The sequence below is a fragment of the Ammospiza nelsoni genome, chromosome 7, assembly GCF_027579445.1.
Source record: "Ammospiza nelsoni isolate bAmmNel1 chromosome 7, bAmmNel1.pri, whole genome shotgun sequence".
Taxonomy (NCBI): domain Eukaryota; kingdom Metazoa; phylum Chordata; class Aves; order Passeriformes; family Passerellidae; genus Ammospiza; species Ammospiza nelsoni.
Genome location: NC_080639.1, coordinates 24,440,814 through 24,458,560, shown reverse-complemented (window position 1 = coordinate 24,458,560; position 17,747 = coordinate 24,440,814). Strand labels below are relative to the sequence as shown.

At 58.9% G+C, this 17,747-nt stretch overlaps 1 protein-coding gene across 1 annotated transcript; it reads right to left on the bottom strand.

The window, feature by feature from the left end:
- Window positions 1-272: 272 nt before the first annotated feature.
- Window positions 273-9,900, bottom strand: CRYBA2 (crystallin beta A2). Its single transcript, XM_059476191.1, has 5 exons — window positions 9,884-9,900; window positions 2,466-2,639; window positions 1,913-2,054; window positions 718-860; window positions 273-420 (listed from the first exon to the last, which is right to left on the bottom strand). The coding sequence occupies exons 2-5, from the start codon at window positions 2,624-2,626 to the stop codon at window positions 273-275; spliced, it is 594 nt and encodes a 197-aa protein (XP_059332174.1). The 5' UTR covers window positions 2,627-2,639; window positions 9,884-9,900.
- Window positions 9,901-17,747: the final 7,847 nt, after the last annotated feature.

Below are 17,747 nucleotides of genomic sequence, written 5' to 3'. Positions count from 1 at the left end.
CCCAGTCAGAACACCACAGCAGTGGAACTGTGCATGGATGAGAGGTGGGTGCAGAGAGCTCAGCCCAGGGTGGAGCTGGCCACAAGCGCAAAACTGCCTGGGGAAGGGGAAACCTTCCAGGTTGCCATCACGGTCCTCCCAGCATGGCAGACCCTGAGAAGCAGAGCAGAGGCAGGAGCACTCTTTTTTTGACAAATGCCTTTATTTGCTACCGGATAGAGGTCTATTGCACAGCAGCCTGGAGGCTGCAGGGCGCACAGCCCTGCCCCAGTTCAGTGCTGGACACGGCGGATGGATTGGATCTGGTTGGTGTGGGCCTGGCTGCTGTATTCATTGTACTTCTTGAACTCGCCGTTCTGTCTGTCCCGCTCCAGCACGTACTGGTAGCCCCTGTATCCCGGGTACTGGTATGCCACCCACCTGCAGGCAGAGCCTTGGCTCAGAGCCCCAAGCCAAATCATCCCTTCCCATCCCATCCCATCCCATCCCATCCCATCCCATCCCATCCCATCCCATCCCTCTGTTTGCCTTGGGAGGAGAGGGACAGAAAATACCTAATGGCTTGTATTTTCAAGGAAAAAGTAGCAGGAATGCATCCCTTTTTTGAGGGGGTCCCCCTTCCACATTGTGGGGTTTATGGAGGTGTTTTATGCAAGGAGGTGCTTCTGAGCCTCTGCTCTTGGCACCCCCAGTCCCTGCCCCGCTGGTTGCACTCACGCTCCGGCGTTCACTTTGATGGATGCCACCTCCTTGTTGCCCCAGCCCATGGCCTGCAGCGAGGGATAGTCGTCACTCAGCTCAAACTTGTGACCCTGGAAGTTCTCAGCCTCGTAGAGGATGACTTTGCTGTCATTGTGGTTCTGCAGAGAGATAGAGCTGGAGGTCAGCAGGAACGGGTTGGCTTGCCCAGGGATAGGGGATGTGGCATCAGTGTGACACACACCAAGGCACTTTGAGAGGCCTGGGATCGTGAGCAGCTTTGGTGCAATGCATGGGGATGTCCCTCAACCTGGCACCCCCTCACTGGGACACTCCGGAACTGCCCTAAGGATGCTGCTCTCATGTCCCTGTGGTCCCAGTGCACAGCTGTCAGTGAGAGTTAGTGGCTGCAATCTCTGGACCCACACAGACTGCTGCCCTCAGCATCACCACACTCCCCAAGGCTGCAGGAGGGCTCAGGGCAAAGCAGAATGCTGAGAGAGGTCCCCTCAGCTCTGTGGGGCCTTTCTGGGTGCTGGGCACGGTGGGGTTAATGGCTGGGACACTGAGTGATGCAGCACTGTCCCCCGTGCCCAGCCCCCACATGCATCTATCTGCACCGAGGAGCAGTCCTGCCAGCAAGGAGTGATCTTATCGCATCCCCTTTATTAAAGCCTGAACATATCTGCCTGGTGATTATTAAAAGTTGGGGGGGGACCCCCCGCTCGGAGGCGCAGACGTGCCGCTGCTGCGAGCAGCGGTGTCTCTGCAGATGGAGCGATAGAGCCGCGGCTGCCTGGGCACGCCCCAGCTGCCCGCGCTGCGAGGGGACGGGCCCGCGCTCCGAGCATCCCTGCGGTCCCAACAGCTCCTCCCTGCTCATCCCAGCCCCGGGAATCAGGGCTGGGGGACAAGGCCTTGGGACCCCAGCCTGGCAGGTGGCTCTCCAAAGCACAAAGCAGAAAGAGCTGGAATTGTGCTTCAGGCTAAATTTTAGACCTAAAGTGCATCCCAGGATCTCTGCAGGGAGGTGGGAGCTGGTGCGTGCAGCTACTCCTCCACTTCACATGTACCTCTGTGTACGCCTCACCCCTCCATCCCATGGCCCATGTAAGTCATCCTCCAGCCTGCCCCTCATTCCTTCCGTGCTGGGCTACCTGGAGGAGGCTCTGCCTGCCCTGAGCCCTCCCCGTGTGGTGTCCCAGTAACTCACTGCGCATTTGACAGGCCGGAAGGAGAGGAGGTGCTCGGTCCGGTAGCCACTGTTCCCGCTCCAGGCCTCCCACCGGGGATAGTCACCCTTCTCCAGGATAAACTGCTGTCCCTGGTACTCAGGGTACTCGAAGCCTACCCAGCTGGAAGGAAGAGGAGGAAAACCCTCAGAGATGTATGACACAGTCCCCAGGATCAGTCAGGGGTCAGCTTCTCCTTCCCGGGCAGGGGACAGAGACATCCTGGCAGATTATGGGTCTGTCACAGATGTTGGGGTCCTTGCTAGCAGCAAATGTCCCTTTTGAAAGTGGGACCCCTCTCCCCAGATCCACATCATTGCCTCCAACCTACGCCTTGCCTTGGTAAGGTCTCCCTGACTAGCAGATGGGAAAACACAAGGAGCACAAGCAGGCAGGACACACGATGAGGCTGTGTCACAGCTGAGAAAGAACTTGGGAGTTCTGGCTCCCCAGCAGCTCCCAAGAGTGCCTGGGAGCAGTGGGTTTGCTGGTGCGGGGCGTGCCAAGGGGCCGCGGGGCCGGCGGGGCACTTACGGGCCAGACTCCACCTTGATGGAGCGGATCTTGCGGAAGCCGCGCTCCATGATGCTGGGGCACTCCATGAGGAACTCGCAGCGCTTGCCCTGGAAGTTCTCCTCCTCCCACACCGTGATCTTGTACTGCCCCAGGGTGTCCATGGCTTCACTGCTGGTCATACGGGTCTCTCGGCTGCTGGCAGAGCCCCACGGATCACCCCAGGGCCGGTGCCCCCCACCAGCCCCCAGCCACCCTCCTGCCTGCTGCTGAGCCTGGCATGCCGGTGGTGCTGCCCTCACACACCCCATGCCACTGGCCCCTTGCCCTCCCAGGCTGGCACGGGGACATTTCCCATTCCCTTTCCTTCCCTGCTGGGGGATCTCTGTCCAGTGAGCCCCAGGTTGTAGGGGGAATTTGCAGTGCCCCATCTCTCCATGTGATGTACCCAGGACTGCCTCTGTTTTTCCCCTCCCAAGCTCCCTGCCGTGGCTCCGGGAGCTGTCTGGGTGCGGTGGCACTGTACCCACTGCTGGGAGGCGGCGGTGACCGCAGCTCAGATGCGGCTGTAGCCCCGGGGCAGAGCAGCCCGGCTCCTCCATCCCTCCTGCCGGGGTCCCTCCTGCCCCTGTGGCACACAGCGCCCCGCCGCTTGCCCTTCCCCAGGGTGAGCCTTGGCCGGCTGGGGGCTTGCTGTGGGGCAGCGCCTGTGCACGGGGGTCTGGGGCTCACAGCCTGGTACTTACTTGGTCGGAGGGCAGGGCACAGAGGCGGAGGTGGCGGTGCCGGCGCCGGCTTCTCCTGTGGCCCTTTATAGCGGGCGCTGGAGCGGCGGCCAGGGCGCTGTGTCAGCAGCCAGGGGACGGGGCACGGCTGCTCGGCCAGCCCAGACTCCGGCTGTCCATTCCACTTAGGCAGTGTGGCGAGAGCGGCCCCCCCGCGCCCGGCCGGGCTGACAATGAAAGTGCTGGGCTGTGTTTGCGCAGGGGCTCAGGGCACAATGGGCAAAGGGCCTGACGCGCCGCTTTCCTTTCTGCCCCCGCACAATGTCCCTGCTTGGCCCAGGGATTAGGGAGCCAGCCTTTCCCAGGGCACCCGCAGCCTCTGCCAGGGGTGAGGCTGGTGGGAAGGAGGTACCAGGGTGAAGTGGGGATTTACCTTCTGGGAGCTGAGGAGCACTCATGTCCTCACGCTGAAACACAGGGCTTATCTGGGGCTGCCTCTGCCCCTTCAGGTGGGACTCTGCCACCATGGGCTCCTTTTCCAGCCAGGCCCTGCAGGGATTCCTGAGCTGGCTGCAGAATGGGCGCTGATGGACCCCAGTTAAAAGTTTTTAATGCCCTGAGCATTTCCCCTGGCTTGAGAAAGAGCTCCCTGTGCTCCCACTCCCCTCCCACAGGGGCAAGGGACTCTGTGCACAGCTGGAGGGGACCAGCTTCGGGACAGAGCTGCCCTTCACCTGGGCAGGACCAGCCCTGCCTGGAACTGCACCAACCATACAGCTATCTCCAGTAGCTCCTACCAGGAGCTGGGATGGACGAGGCCACCACAGGCTGGAAAGGAGGAAGAGGGCCCTGTTGAGCTGTGAAAGCCTGGATGTCTAGGCAGCTGTTTCTTGCAGCATCCCTGTGTAGTCTGTGTGAGGCCAGGCACTCCCCACCTTCAGCTGGGCAGGTGCCACGCTGGCCACTGGGCAAGGGCTGGACCACAGCACCACAAACCTTCCCAGGAAAACTCCAGCCCTTCTGGGGCTCCTGGGCATGGGGTCAGCATCACAAGAGACCATTGTCGGTTATGGAGAGTGCAGTGTGAGCAGCTGGGGGTGGTGTTAGTACACCTGGCATCAAAAAGAATCGGGGACTGAGGGGTAACAGCAAGGACGAGCTGGGGGCAGGACTCGGGGGTCCCCTTCGTGACTCCCCACTGCTCGGTGGCCCCGAGGCTCGGTGCGGATCCGCGCCGATGCCTGCGGGTCCCAGCAGAGGGTGCAGCCTGGCAGCGCTTGGATCGCGCTCAGCTCAGGGACATCAGTGGCCCTTGGCAGGGGACAGGCGCTGGGAAGGCGACCCTCAGCTTGCGTGGCCTGAAGTGCTCCTAGCAGGGAGGGGGAGATGCTCTTGGAGCTGTCTAGGGAAGCAGAAGGTGGAGGGAAGGACAGGGATGCTCCCTGGAGAAGGAAGAGCACTCTGGTGCAGCCTGGTGGCCTGGGGACATCTCTCAAACTGCTGGGAGACAGGTCTGGGCAGGATTTAGGGAAGCCATCACCTTGGCAAAGGTGAGGCAAGATGCAGAGCTAGTGCACTGCAGGGTCTCCCCACAGTGCTGCCATGCCTTGCCTGGGCTGTGAGAACAGAGCTGTGGGGCACTGGTTAGTTTGGGGTGCTTGAGGATGAGGGCAGCTGGGGACTCTAAGGGCCAGGGCACTATGGGGTGTATTACAGAGCCCCAGGACGTGAGGCACCACAGAATACGTGGGATGTGCATGTGTGGGGCAGTGGGGCTGTGCCACGAGGAGCAAGCCAGCCACTCAGCCATCCCCATGAAACAATTGGATAAAAGCACTGGAAGGTGCAGAGGAGAAATCCAGATGCAGACAGTGCCCCTCCCTTGTTCCTCAGCACGTTGCACCCACTGGGATGTGCTTCACCTCCTGCTCGGTACATTCAGGGCAGCCACGTGGGAGCCCCAGCCACAGCAGGGCACAGGATCAGTGGGATCACTCACAAGGAGCCGTCCCTGGCTGCATCCCAGAATGCTGATTCAGCCTGTCCTCTCTGGGCCGGGTGCTCTCTGTCCCCTGCCAGCATTGCATGGCTGGGTCACTGCAAGCCCCCAGCCACCCCTGCCCAGCTGAGACAGGGGCAGAGAGAGGCTGCTGCGGGGGCAGGCAGTGACTCTGCTCAAGGGCAGCTGCTCATGCTGGCTGTGGGAGCTGCTCAGCGCTTGCCCTGGGCCTCCTGCATAGGCTAATTTAATAAGGGCCCCTCTAGCTCCCAGCTCAGCTTGTTCCCTGCACTAGCAAAACAGATCATGTTTCTCAGTGCCACTGGGCACAGCGCGGCAGCCCGGGGGCACGGTGGGAGCACGAGGGCACCCAAGTGCTCCCTGCCAAGACCAGACCATGGGGCTGTACCCTGTGCACAGCTGGGGAGCAGAGCAGGCTGAAGGGCAGCCACAAGAGAGGTGAGGCAGGGGCTGCCCAGAACCCTGAGGCTGATGCCCTGTCTGTGGCAATACACAGCTGTACCCATCCATGTTAGGAATCTAACATCAATGAATCTCTGGTCTGGCTGACCAAGGCAGCACAGCTGTGTGTGGTCCACCTGGCTGGCACCGTGGGCTGGGCCCTGGTCACACCCTGCAGGACCTCTAGCTGCTCTCCCCTTCTCCCCAGCCCGGCTGGGGGCTGGACCAGCCCTCCAGGGGGCTGGAGGTCTGGGGGCTGGGCCCTACAGGAGCAGATGGAGCTGGTGCCGGCCCCTGTTTGTCTTTCTTCCAGTTGCCTGGTGCTCTGTTTGTTCTAGGGATGGCTTCCTGCTGTCAGGGCCAAAACAGGTGGCTTTTATTTGCAGGGTCTGGCTGATTAGATCAGGGGTGGTGTGTCATTGCCCCCACACAGCCCCATTGCTTCCTTTTTCCTCTGCTTTCTCCCCTAGCCTCATTTCTGTGGGAAATCATTCTGCTCGATAATCACTCTCCCTCTCTCTCCAGTCACCTGTGCTTCAGGGCTGCTCTGAACATGGCCACACCAGGACTGGTCAATCCCACCCAAAACCCCTACTTCTACCTACTGAATCCTGGATCCCAGAGCCAAGAGGGTTGCTGGGGTCCCCAGTGCCACTTGTCCCCTCCAGAGGCTTTGCTGGCCACATGAGCCACAGGTGTACAGCACACATCTGCCACAGGAGCCTCCTGACAGGCACTGCCCCGCACAGGGAGCCCTGGCACTTGCCAGCTGCCCCACAGGCACGTGTCCCCTGCGCACACAGCCGTGCCACCCCTGCAGCCAGGAGCCCCTGGGACAGCAGGAGCCTGGCAGATGTTGCAGGGATTAGCTCCCACGCAGGTGCACATGCACACCATGGGCTGCCAGCTGTTCTGTGCCCCTGGCACCACCCCAGGCACGCTGCTCACCCCTCTTTGTGGGGCTGTGGCTGCCCACCCTGCCTGTGGCACCCACAGCTCTGGGCTGCACCTGCAGCAGCCCTCCAAGACAAGGATGCTGCCAGGGACACAGGTTCACCCCGTGCCACCCATTCACCACCCGAGCCTGGCTGTCCCCACATGGGGTGTGCTCAGTCCCCACGAGCTGCCAGCAGAGCTGTGGCCTCACCTGCCTGTTCCCCACTGTTCCCATGGGGACTAATCCCACCTGAAGGTCAGGGAGGCTCCGCCAGCTGCTTACCTCCTGCCTGTGGATTACAGCCTGGGTGTGAGCAGCTGGCAAAGGCTGCTCCCCAGCTGAGCCCAGCCCTGCCGGGGAACTGACTGCAGCACAGAACCAGAAGGGAGCCCAGGGTGGCATGTACCTTTCAGCTTGAGGTGTCCCCTCTGTCACACCTTAGCCAGTCAGAGATGCCAGGCACTGGGGTAGGGGAGGCAGTGTCTGCTCCTCTGCCCCAGATCCTGACCTGGAAAGGAGCCTGCTGCTGCCAGCCACTGTGACCTCCTGCTCGTTACCACAGGTGCCTCAGCCTGGCACCTCCAGGGCACCCCATAGCTTCAGTGTCCTGGAGGAGCTTGCTGGTCTTCACAGTGCCCAGTGCAGACCAGTCCCAGGGCTGCAGTGACGGGGACAGGGGAGCACATCCCAGCCCACACCCAGCCTGGCCTGGGCACAGCTGCTGATGCATGTCCTTCAGTGCACTGTGTCATTGTGGAGGGACACCAGGGGTGAGCACAGCTGCCCAGATGCCAGCTTTCCCTATGGCAGCTAGGGTGCTGCCATGGAGGTGCAGAGTGCAAGATTAAGGCTGGCAGCCCCTGGCAGCCTCAGAGCCAGGGATACCAGCTCAGCTGGCACCTGGCCAAGGTCACACTCCTCCCCAGGGTTCCTGCACTGTCCTGTTGGCCACGTCTGCAGAGGCAGGCACCCCAAGCTGGGTGATGCTCACTCGGGAGGCAGATGGAAAGGTTGGGTCCCCTCCTCCAGCAGCCCTGAGGATCAGCACAGGCGGGGGCTGAACCAGGTGCTGCCACAGGAACAGAACATCCTGCCTCAGCTGCCTCAGGGCTCCTGCAGCCAGCACTAGCTGGGCCAGGAGCAGCAGCCCTGGCAGCCTGCTCAGTGTCCATCCCTGGGCAGGCTGCCCACGCACTTCCCAGAGCCATGGCTGGGAAGAGAGGAGCCCCAGCACTCACCCCTTCCCTGGAGGCCCCGTGGGAGGGTGGGGCTGATGTGCTCCAAGATGCAGGACAAGTATGAACCCTGGGGTTTTTCCCCCAGCAGCTTGAATCCTTCATCAGGGCTCTCAGTTATTCCCTTTTCTAATGGGGGTTCAAAGACATTTTTGGGGCAATTGTAAAACATGTCCCCTCACCCTAGTGGTGTGTGGGTGCAGGGGGAAGGATGCCAGGCTGTACCTATGGCATCCCTGATACTCCCCACGGCCAGGAATGGGCTGGAGTGTGCAATTCCTGCAGTTTCACCACAGCAGAATGCAGATCCATGCCTGGGACCCACCTCTCCTGTCCACCCTGTCTGACAGAGGGGGATAAGCTTGTCCCAGAGCCCAGCCAGACTGAAAACTGCGTCTGCTTATTGTCTTCAGCTGGGGGTGGTGTGTGGGGTGGATTCATTGCCTGGTGACAGTATCTGAAGGTACAGCCTGGCAAGGGGTGTGCAGGACCCCAGGACAGAGTGAGGACAGTCCCTATGCTCCCTGCCCCATGCCAGGAGCAGGCTGGAGTAGCACCCTGGCCTCCAACATTAGCTCATCCCCAGTGTCACAGGCAGCCTGTAAACTGTCTGGGCACCCACAGTGGTGCTGGGACAGACTTTGAGGGGCAGGGAGCTCCTGCTCTGCCTGGGCACCTCCTTCAGGCACAGCAGAGCTGTGCCAAACAGGCTGAGTGGGGTCATATGAGGTCTAGGGATGCTCACACCACCCTGGTTCTCAGCCCCTGAGGTGCCCACACAGCCCTGGGGGCTGGTCCCTGCTGGGGCCCTGGTGTGCTGAGGGCAACCAGCTGCCTCTCCCACATCCTGAAGTGAAGCAGGGCCTGCCCCAGGATGGCACACCCCATCCGGGCTGGGCAGGACATGGGCAGCCCAGAGGCTGCCAGCAGCAGTGCACACCTCTGCTCCCACCCACACCTTCAGCTGCACACACCAGGAAACAGAGCAGCAAGCACACAGGGCATGGCCAGCACTGTTCAGCTCAGCAGAACACACACAGGGGCATACACAGGACAGGGATGCACCAGCTGTGCACACACCTATGCAAATACACAGGCATGCGTGCACATACACACCTGGGTGAAACTACACCTATGTGCAAATCCAAACCTGGGCACTTGCAGCTCCCCAGTGCTCCTCCTGCCCCCTGCCCTCTCCATGCAAATCCTCCTGGTGAGGAACTGTGCCATGGAAATCCCCAGCCCAGGTCCCCAGGTCCCCAAAGCCTTGCCACTGGCCATGCAGAGCCTGGGGTTTGTTTGGGGAACAGCACCACCCAGCACGGACAGCAATACCCTGCTGTGCTCCATCCCATGCCAGCCTTGGTACCCGTGGTGCCAGCACTGGCTCTGACATGTAAAATGGGTGTTTAATGCCCCTGGCTCTGCCTGCTGTGAGGAGCAGCTCACCCCTGGGTGCTAATCCTCCCAGACAGTCATTCTCCAGGTAACACAGCCTCAGGGCAGTGTGCCTGCTGGGGCCATCCCACGTCTGAAGGGTTTCACAGCTTCCCAGTGCCCCTGGGCTGGCAGAGCTGGGGCAGTGACAGCAGTGACAGGGAAGGTGGCAGGGGGACACATAACCCAGGGCACAAGACAGCCCAGAGGAGCTGGAGCAGGCAGGCGAAGGCGGAGGCGGCACGGCCGCGTTTCACAGCCTTGCTCTGCCAGATAGCATCTCCCCCAGGCTCTGCCCCCACAGGGACACACGTGCAGCCACTGCAGCACATGGACAGAGGGTCTGGCTTTGCTCAGAGTTATTAATCATGTTCTGTTTGATCCCAGCCTGAGCAGGGCAGCTGCAGAGGGCTGTGCATATCGGGGGATGTGTTGTGCTTTCTCAGCTTTTCAACTTTGCCAGGATTGGTAGCAGGGGACATGGAGCCTGGAGACACAGCCCCAGGGGGCAATGACCACAATGATGGCCAATCACTGCATCGTCCTGGGGCTGTTCCCAGGCTGGGATGGAGCCTTAGCTCTGGAGGGATGCAGGGAGCGCATCAACCCTGGAGATGCTCTCTGATTTTGGCCCCTACCTACACCACCTGATGGAAACTCCCAAAGCATTTACCCAAACAGGAAGCCTAGGAGATGCCTCATCCTTGCCCCTTGCAGGGGCACCCCAAGGAGGCAACAGAACTCTCCTGCTCTGGGACCAGGGCTGCTGAGCTTTGTCCTGTGTGTAGCTGCATGGGGGTGAGGGAAAGCAGCAGGAACCATCCTATCCCTTTGAACAGAGCTCCTCTGAGCCTCTGAGTGAACAGAGCACACTCCTGAGCTCCTTCACTCCAACCTCTCCTCTGTCCACACTGGGTGGATGGGCTGAGCTTTTTTAGCGTTTGCAGAGAGGCTGCAGATGGGCTCAGGATCCACCTGTAAGCTCAGAGCATCCCTGAGCATGGCAGGACCAGAACAATCCTGTGCTACGGATGTGCCTGTGCCTGAGGGCAGGGCAGAAGCAGCTCAGGGCTGACAGAAATCACAGGCAGGGCCAGGCATAGACAGTAGGGAGGTGAGGGATCTTTCTATTCCCAAAAAATATCCTGAGATGGGAGGAAAGCAGGTTTACTGCTGTCCCATCTCCTAGCTCTCCATGACTCCCTGCAGCCTCCATGGTGCTAGGAGCAGCCCCAGGCTCTGAATGTCTTCTCTGGCTGCTGGGGGAGAGGGATGGGACAGGACATGGAATGGGACAGGAGTCCAGGTCAGGCACTTGTGCTTGGAGAGCAGGGCAGGCATTGAGCAGGGCTGTCCTGGAAGAAACCTGCCAGCTTGCCAGCACCATCCGCCTTATCCTTCCACAGCAGGCAGAGGCAGAGGGATTGCCACCAGCAGGATCTGGCACCTGGCCCGCAGGCTTCAGGTGCACAACAGGAAACACCTGCCCTGGACAGTCAGACAGACCTGGAAGGGCTGGGAAGTGCAGGTCCCGGGAGTGAATCAAGGCAGGAGGAGGTGAGGAATGATGTGACACCCCTCATCCTCTGCCCTGCTCCTGCTGCCTGCTCCTGCCCTCCCTCCTGCTCCTCTGTCAGCAGCCAAAGCTCCCTGGGTGCCAGCAGACCATTGAGACCTACCTGGGTGCTTGGCATAGCCTGCCAAACTCCACCCTGGGCCAGCACTGTGCCAGGGCTCTGTGTGCCTGCCATGGCTCTGCAGCGCTGCCAGGGCCAGGCTGCCCTTCCCCAGCAGACTGCTCCAAGCAGCACTCAGCCACACAGGCAGGATGTGTGTGCCTAGTGTGTTACATGTGCCTGCCATGACATGGGCACATGGACACGTCACAGCCTACAAAGCTGAGCACCAGAAAGGCCATGTGTACCCCTGTCACCTGGGTCCCACAGTGCGCTGTGGCAGTCCCATGGCGTTCCTGTATGCCATGTGTGGATTGCTTCATCTGTGTGCACTGGCTGCTCACTGCCGCGTGTGTTTGGGTGAGACTGCGTGCTGTGCCTGTCCCCGGTGCCCTTTGCTCTGCACACAGGCCGGGTGTCCGTGTGGCACACAGGCCGGGTGTCCGTGTGGCACACAGGCCGGGTGTCCGTGTGGCACACACTGGGTGTCCGTGTGGCACACACGCTGGGTGTCCGTGTGGCACACACGCTGGGTGTCCGTGTGGCACACACTGCATGTCCGTGTGTCCCGCAGCAGCTGCAGGCAGGCGGGTGCTCCCTCCGCGCTGCAGCGGCTGCGGCAGGGCCGGGTGAGCGCCTGCGGCCGTGCGCCTGCAGATGGGCTGGACCTGCCTAACGCGAGCCGAACGAACAAAACGTTCAGGTCAGGTATTGCACGTGGGGCTCGACGCCAGGCAAGTGCAGAGATGCTCCGAGTTGGGACAGTGTGGGCTGGAGGGGGGCTCTGCCCTGGGCTGCCGGCAGCCCCTTCCTCCCGAGCCGGGTCCGTCCGGGCTGGGTGTCCTTTGCTGCACATGCCGCTCCAAACCGGCTCCTCCGGGGGTAAAGTCTGGAAAGTGGATGCTTGGCGCCTGCTGCCTGGGAAAGCCAAACAGAGCAGGGCCAGGTTAACTGGCATGGCAGGGTGGAGAACAGGCAAGAAAGAAAGAAAGTAAATGGAGGAGGGGAGGGGAACACAAAGGATTGGAAAACACAGGTGAGAGAGAAGAGTTCAGGAAAAGGGACAGGCTGGACGGCGTCCCGCGAGCCCGTTCTCTTCCCTCCCGGGAGTTCGGGTGTGTGACCGGACTCCCAGTCCTTGTTCCGGGAAAGCCCCCAGGATGTTCTCCGTGCCCAGTGCCCTGTTCCCAGCCAGGCAGGCAGGATCCTGGCCAAGGTGTGCTGGGCTCTAGCAGCTCACCTGGCTCCGGTGACACGCTGGCAGCTGTCAGGTGAGTGGCTTCGCCTTCCCCCGCCGGCTCACAGGCAGAAAATGAGGGTGACGCTGGCTGGATGGGGCTTTTATAGTCCCGATAAAAATAGCGCTGGCTGGCCAGTGATCGGGGGGCCGGAGAGATGTGACTGAGCAGAGACAGGCAGGAGGGCTGGGCTGGCGGCAGCGAGCCTTCTCCCCAGCACACCTGTCACAGCTCTGTGTTTGCTCAGAGCAAATATTGACCCAGGGAAGGCAGGCTGGGCAAGGGAGGCGATTAGCCCACCTAGATTAGAGGCAGAGCAGGTCTCTATGCAAACTCTCCAGGGCTGCCTTTGTTAATGGGAGCCTGATGGGCTGATAGGAGCCAGGAGCCTGGGTGCTGGGGTGGTGGGGAGGAGGAGGTGGGGGGGAGAGGAGGAGACATTCATTAACCTGCACTGGAACAACACCAGCTGTCACTTTTCCACCCACCTGCCTGGCTCACTTTGCAGCAGAGATGAGAGGAGAGCAGGGGGCCAGGGGAAGCAGCTGTGAGGATACCCTACCTGGGCAGCTCTAGGATAGCAGTGACTTTCTTGCAGTATTTTGGGCTGCTGAAAAGGCAGGGAGCTGTGAAGTCTCAGGGCAGAAAAGCAAATCTAGTGCCCACCCCAAGCAGTCTGAGTGCCAGTGATAGAAAAGTCTTCCTTGTTCTTACCCCAATCCCCCTACTCATGCTGAAAATGTCCATGGCACACCAGCACAATGCTCACACGTCATTTAGAGCAGTGCACAGACTTCTGAGCTAGGCAGCAAAGCACAGCTCAATAAAACTTTGGGAGCACTCTCTTTGGGAGTGTTCCCTGCATGGCCACACAGGCCAGGAGCCAGCTGTCCTAGCGCAGCAGCTGGAACAGGATGTGTTTCACTCCATGTGCACATGCTTCCCCGTGGGTCACTGCATCCCAGAGTCACAGCACCCTCGTGTCCCAGCTGTGTCACTGCCCAGCAGGTTAACCAGAGCCTGTGCTGGCTCTGGGAGCAGAGCTCATGGAAGCCAGCAGAAGTTTGGACACTCCTCCAGTGCCTAGCCCCGGGGCTCAGCCCTGGCAGCCCTGTGCTGATCTCAGCCAGAGCCAGCAGGAGCTGGGCTCTCTCTCCCAGTTACTCTGGCACCCACAGCTCCTCGGATAACAGAGCATGAAGTGCAGCAGCAGTGGCAGGAGAAGCTCCTTTGTGCAAGTGCAGTGGCCTGTTTGTTTGTGTAGATGGGTGTGTGTGTGGGTGGGGAGGGGGTAACGCTGCTTTAACCCCCACGGCGTACACCTGCAGGAGTTTGTCCTGCGTGTGCTTTAGAAACCATCACTATTGCTCCCTCCAGAGCTGGAGTGTACTTGCAGGCTGCAGTAAATGGACTCCCAAATGTAAGAGCATAGTGGCAGATCCTTAGCAGCCACTGCCACCCAATTCTCCTTCATTGGAGGCTTGACCCTCTCACACTCAGGATTTTGAAAGGCAGGCTCCATCCCTCCTCCCTGCTGCTGCCTCTGCAGACTGGTGTCCCCCAGGCCTGGCTGGAGTGATGCCAACCTGCTGCCCTTGCTCATCCTGGTCCTTTTCCAATAGTTTTGGCAGCAAAGGAAATGCAATACCACCAATACTCTGGGCTGTGGTGCCATGAAGAAGTGTGATGCTCCCCCTCCTTTTGGTGCTGTACAGGCTCTGATGCTTGGACTTACATATTTCTCCTTTCCTGGTATGGGAAGTGTGCTGGACAGGACTGCCACCCCTCCCTGCCCTGGCACACACCAGCATAGCAGAGGTGCAGCTCCTGGCATAGGCTGCCCCCTTTTTCTGGAGAAGCAAAAACCCCAAATAGCACAGGTGCTGCTGCAGTGCCAGCAGACATCTCCAAGCCTATATGCTGTGTCAGAAATGCTCTTTCACCCCAGCCTCTCTCCTGCAAGAGAGCCTCTCTCCCACTAAATAGCAGCAAATACTGTCCTTGCAGGGCTGCTTTTCAGAAAACATGAGCAAAGCAGGTCCCTTGAGCTTGCAGAGTGCCCTGCACTGCTACCCTGGGGAATGTCATGCTTCTGTTCTGGCATCTCTGGGGCAGCATTTACCAGTTTGTGCCCTTCCCTGTCAGGCAGGTGGGCAGCACCAGGACTGAGGTCTTAGTAGGGCTGGCCTTGGAAAGGCAGCCTGAGCCTCCTCTTGCAGGAGCCCAGGGCTTGTGCTGCCCCACTGGCCCATGAGGACTGACTGGCTCACAGCAGAGCACTTCTTGTGTCCAGGAGCCAGCATGGGGCCCTGGCCTGGCCTGAGCATGGCTCCCAATCCCAAACACTAAAGTGACAGCTGAGCCAGCAAAGCCCAGTATTTGGGAGACAGGAGGCCAGGGGTGAAGGATCTGTCCAGCTTTGCCAAGGGTTTTGGAAGGATGACCCTCACACTTTTGCTCTTCAGATACTGCAGGACTTTTCCAGGTTCCCACCGCATACACTGTACAGAGGGAGAAGGGGATGATTCCAGCCAGGGGATAGTTGGTTCTTTGTCCCCTAACACTGCTGCCTTCCTCACACTGCCACAGACACCCACCGAGTGAGGCTTTGCAGGAGATTCAGGCTCCCCAGCTGCAATGGGACAGCAGACACCCTGTCAGGGAAGCCCAAGAGCAGCTTTGTTCCCTTCCCTTTATCTCCCACACAATGGCACGATTCAGCAGGTGTTAAATGTTTTAATGGGATTCAGGATAGCTTCTGTTGCCCACCTGCCCCAAGGCCATTTCAGCCCTGCCTGGGAGCCAGCAGTAACAGGCAAGAAGAAAGCTCCTGTTGTGTGGTGCATTAACTGCCTGGTGACTGAGTGCTCCCGATAATTCCCACAAGGAGAGGGGGAGCCCCATTAGCTCGCCAAGTTCGTGCTCAGCCATGGGCGTGCTGGCTGTGTACCTGCCGGGAGCCTGGCCTGGATACCCACCCCAGTCCCGTGGGAACATCACCCACTTCACTGCCCAAACACCAGAGCAGAAGCAGGACCTGTACCTACAGTATTTCTGTTGGAGAGATGTGCTCTGTTGGGCAGGGGCCAAATCCAGCCCTGGGAGACAGCACAACAAGCTCAGACTTCCTTCTGCCCGAGCCCAAATGCCATTAGCAGAAACAGGACTTCTCCTCTCTTTTGGGTGCTGAGCTGGGATGTGAGTTTATAGCCCCAAAAATTCATAGCCTTTGGCAGTGGCTACCAAACAAAACTTCTTGCTAAGAGAAAGTCCCTCCCTGCCAGCTCTGCACATTCTCTGCCCTCCCCTCACCTCCCCATTGCCCCAAAATCCAAGTAAGAGAGAAGCCCCCAGGTGAGAACCTCCACACTGTGCAGAGCTCACCCCCAGCACTATCTGGGAGTGCTGCTGTCTCTCTTTGCTAACAGGACAGTGATGTGGCTCGGTCACACGTTGAAATGTTTCCCAAAACCAGGGTCAGGGTCTAGTTCCCAGCCTGAGAAGAGGAATTGGGAATTTCCCCAACCTGGGAAAGAGGCTGCCTCAGTGTATTTATATTTTAGGATGAGGATAAAAGAAGAAAAGTGTGTGACAGCTGCTACTCCCTTTGCTTAGTGCACTCAGAGTGGTTCTGGTTGACAGGCACCAAAGACCTACAACAGAGGGAACACATGACCATCTCACAGCCCCTAATAAGAGCTGAGAGAAGAAAAATTTCTCTCTTACAGGTGTAAATAGATCTCAAGTCTGTTTTCCTGACTCACCTGTTGTTTAAGGCATCATCTTCGAGATCTCTCCTACTAGAGTGATGCTTATCAAACAAGTGAATTTCCCTCTAATAGTGTTCCAACAGGAAAGTACAGTGTGCGTACTGTTTTCTCCAGGTCCAGGCTGGGAGCACAGGAAAGTGGGGAGAACAGGAACTTTAAAGGCATTAAAAAATTCCTGCACATTTGATGGTTCTCTCAATTTGGTTTTTTTGGGTGTTACACCAGACTAACACACATCATTTCCCATGTCAGCTCCTCCAGGTAGTGGATGCAAGGGTGCAGCTGCAGTGATGCAGCCTAAAGAGCATTAGATCACACAGCAGGTCTGAGGATGGACAAACTGACTGACTCTGTCTTCATTGCTCCATGCTGCCCTTGGGTAGCTGGATTTGACCTACTTTAGGGCAACAGTGAGGTTTCTATCCCTGCCTTTGTTATCCATTTGGGAACTTTGCTGCAGGACAACGGAGCATCTGCAGTGAGCAAATCCTAGCGAGGAGCCTGGATCAAGGAGAATCAGTCCAAGTGGACTGAGCAGCCAGGCCCTGCTGCAGCCTTGAGCTGTGGAGGAAGGAATTGGTTCTGCATTACCTGTTCAGCACTAGCCAAAGCCCAGAGGAATACAGAAAGACTGCTGTGATGTAGGATACCTGTCATGCAAAGTATTGGGAAGGGAGGAGAGGGTTTGCACTTCTCATGAGAAGGATCCAGGACCCATGTGAAGGCCCAAGGCACTCAGGCTGAGTTCAGGAGCTGGCAGTGCCTCTGCTGTTTCTCTGACAACAGGAACAGCTCAGCCCTGGGGCTTAGTAATGGTTACACACGCAGGGCTCCTGCACAGAGAGGAGTGCTGGGGTGAAGCTGGCTGAGCCACAGTGCCCCAGGCACAGCAGGCAACTGCCCTCTGCTGAGCGGGGCAAAAGCCCTCCACAGTGCCTTTTGCACAGTCTTCTCTTAGGATGTGAGGGAAGAAGATGCAGCTCTGGTCTTGGCTGGGTGCTAGCACTGGGAAACAAGACATGACGGTTTGGAGAGAGACACCAAAGCTGCAGCCTCACCAGAGCTGGGTGGCTGCATGAGCCCCATGTTGCAGAGTCCATAGTGGTATGACAGAACAGGGGATATGCTGCAAATGCAGCCCACTGCCTGGCACAGCCATCCTGCAGCTCCTGCCTGGGAGCAGCAGCTGTAATCCAGCACCAGCCCGCTCTGTGCTGGCCACCGGGATTTCTCACAATTCACGCTGCCACCTCCCGGCTGTGACAAACATGCTCCTTCACTGTGATACGTCTTGCAGCCCGACAGACTCCCCAGGCCAAGCCAAGGCTCAGAGGATCCCCTTCCCTAGGTGACAGCCTTGCAGTTTGGAAAGGGAAGACCTTGTCCAGAGCTCACAAGCCCAGATGCACGAGTTATGTATGTTACATACGGTGTCGGTGTCTGAAGGTCAAGTTGCTTTTATTGGGTTGCTGTGTGTACTGATTGTGCTGCAGCTGCCCCCTCAGAGCAAGGAGGGGAGGAGAATTCCGTACCTGCATCCTGCTGAAGCCATAACCTCATTACCCAGATGTCAGTCCTTCCTCAGCTACATTCCAAAGCAGATTCCACTCCTCTCAGCCGGTGCAGACTGAGGATAGTGGGAATTGTCATAGTGGTTGGACATGTACTCCCTGTAGCACAGGGTTCTTCTCCGATGATGTGGCCAGCCACAGAAAGGAGATATCTCATGAACTCTGCCGTGGAGTTGTCAGAGGATGCAAATCGGTGCTGAGAACATAATCAGGACATACCTCCCCAGAGACAGCCAGCATGCTGAGCTAAGGT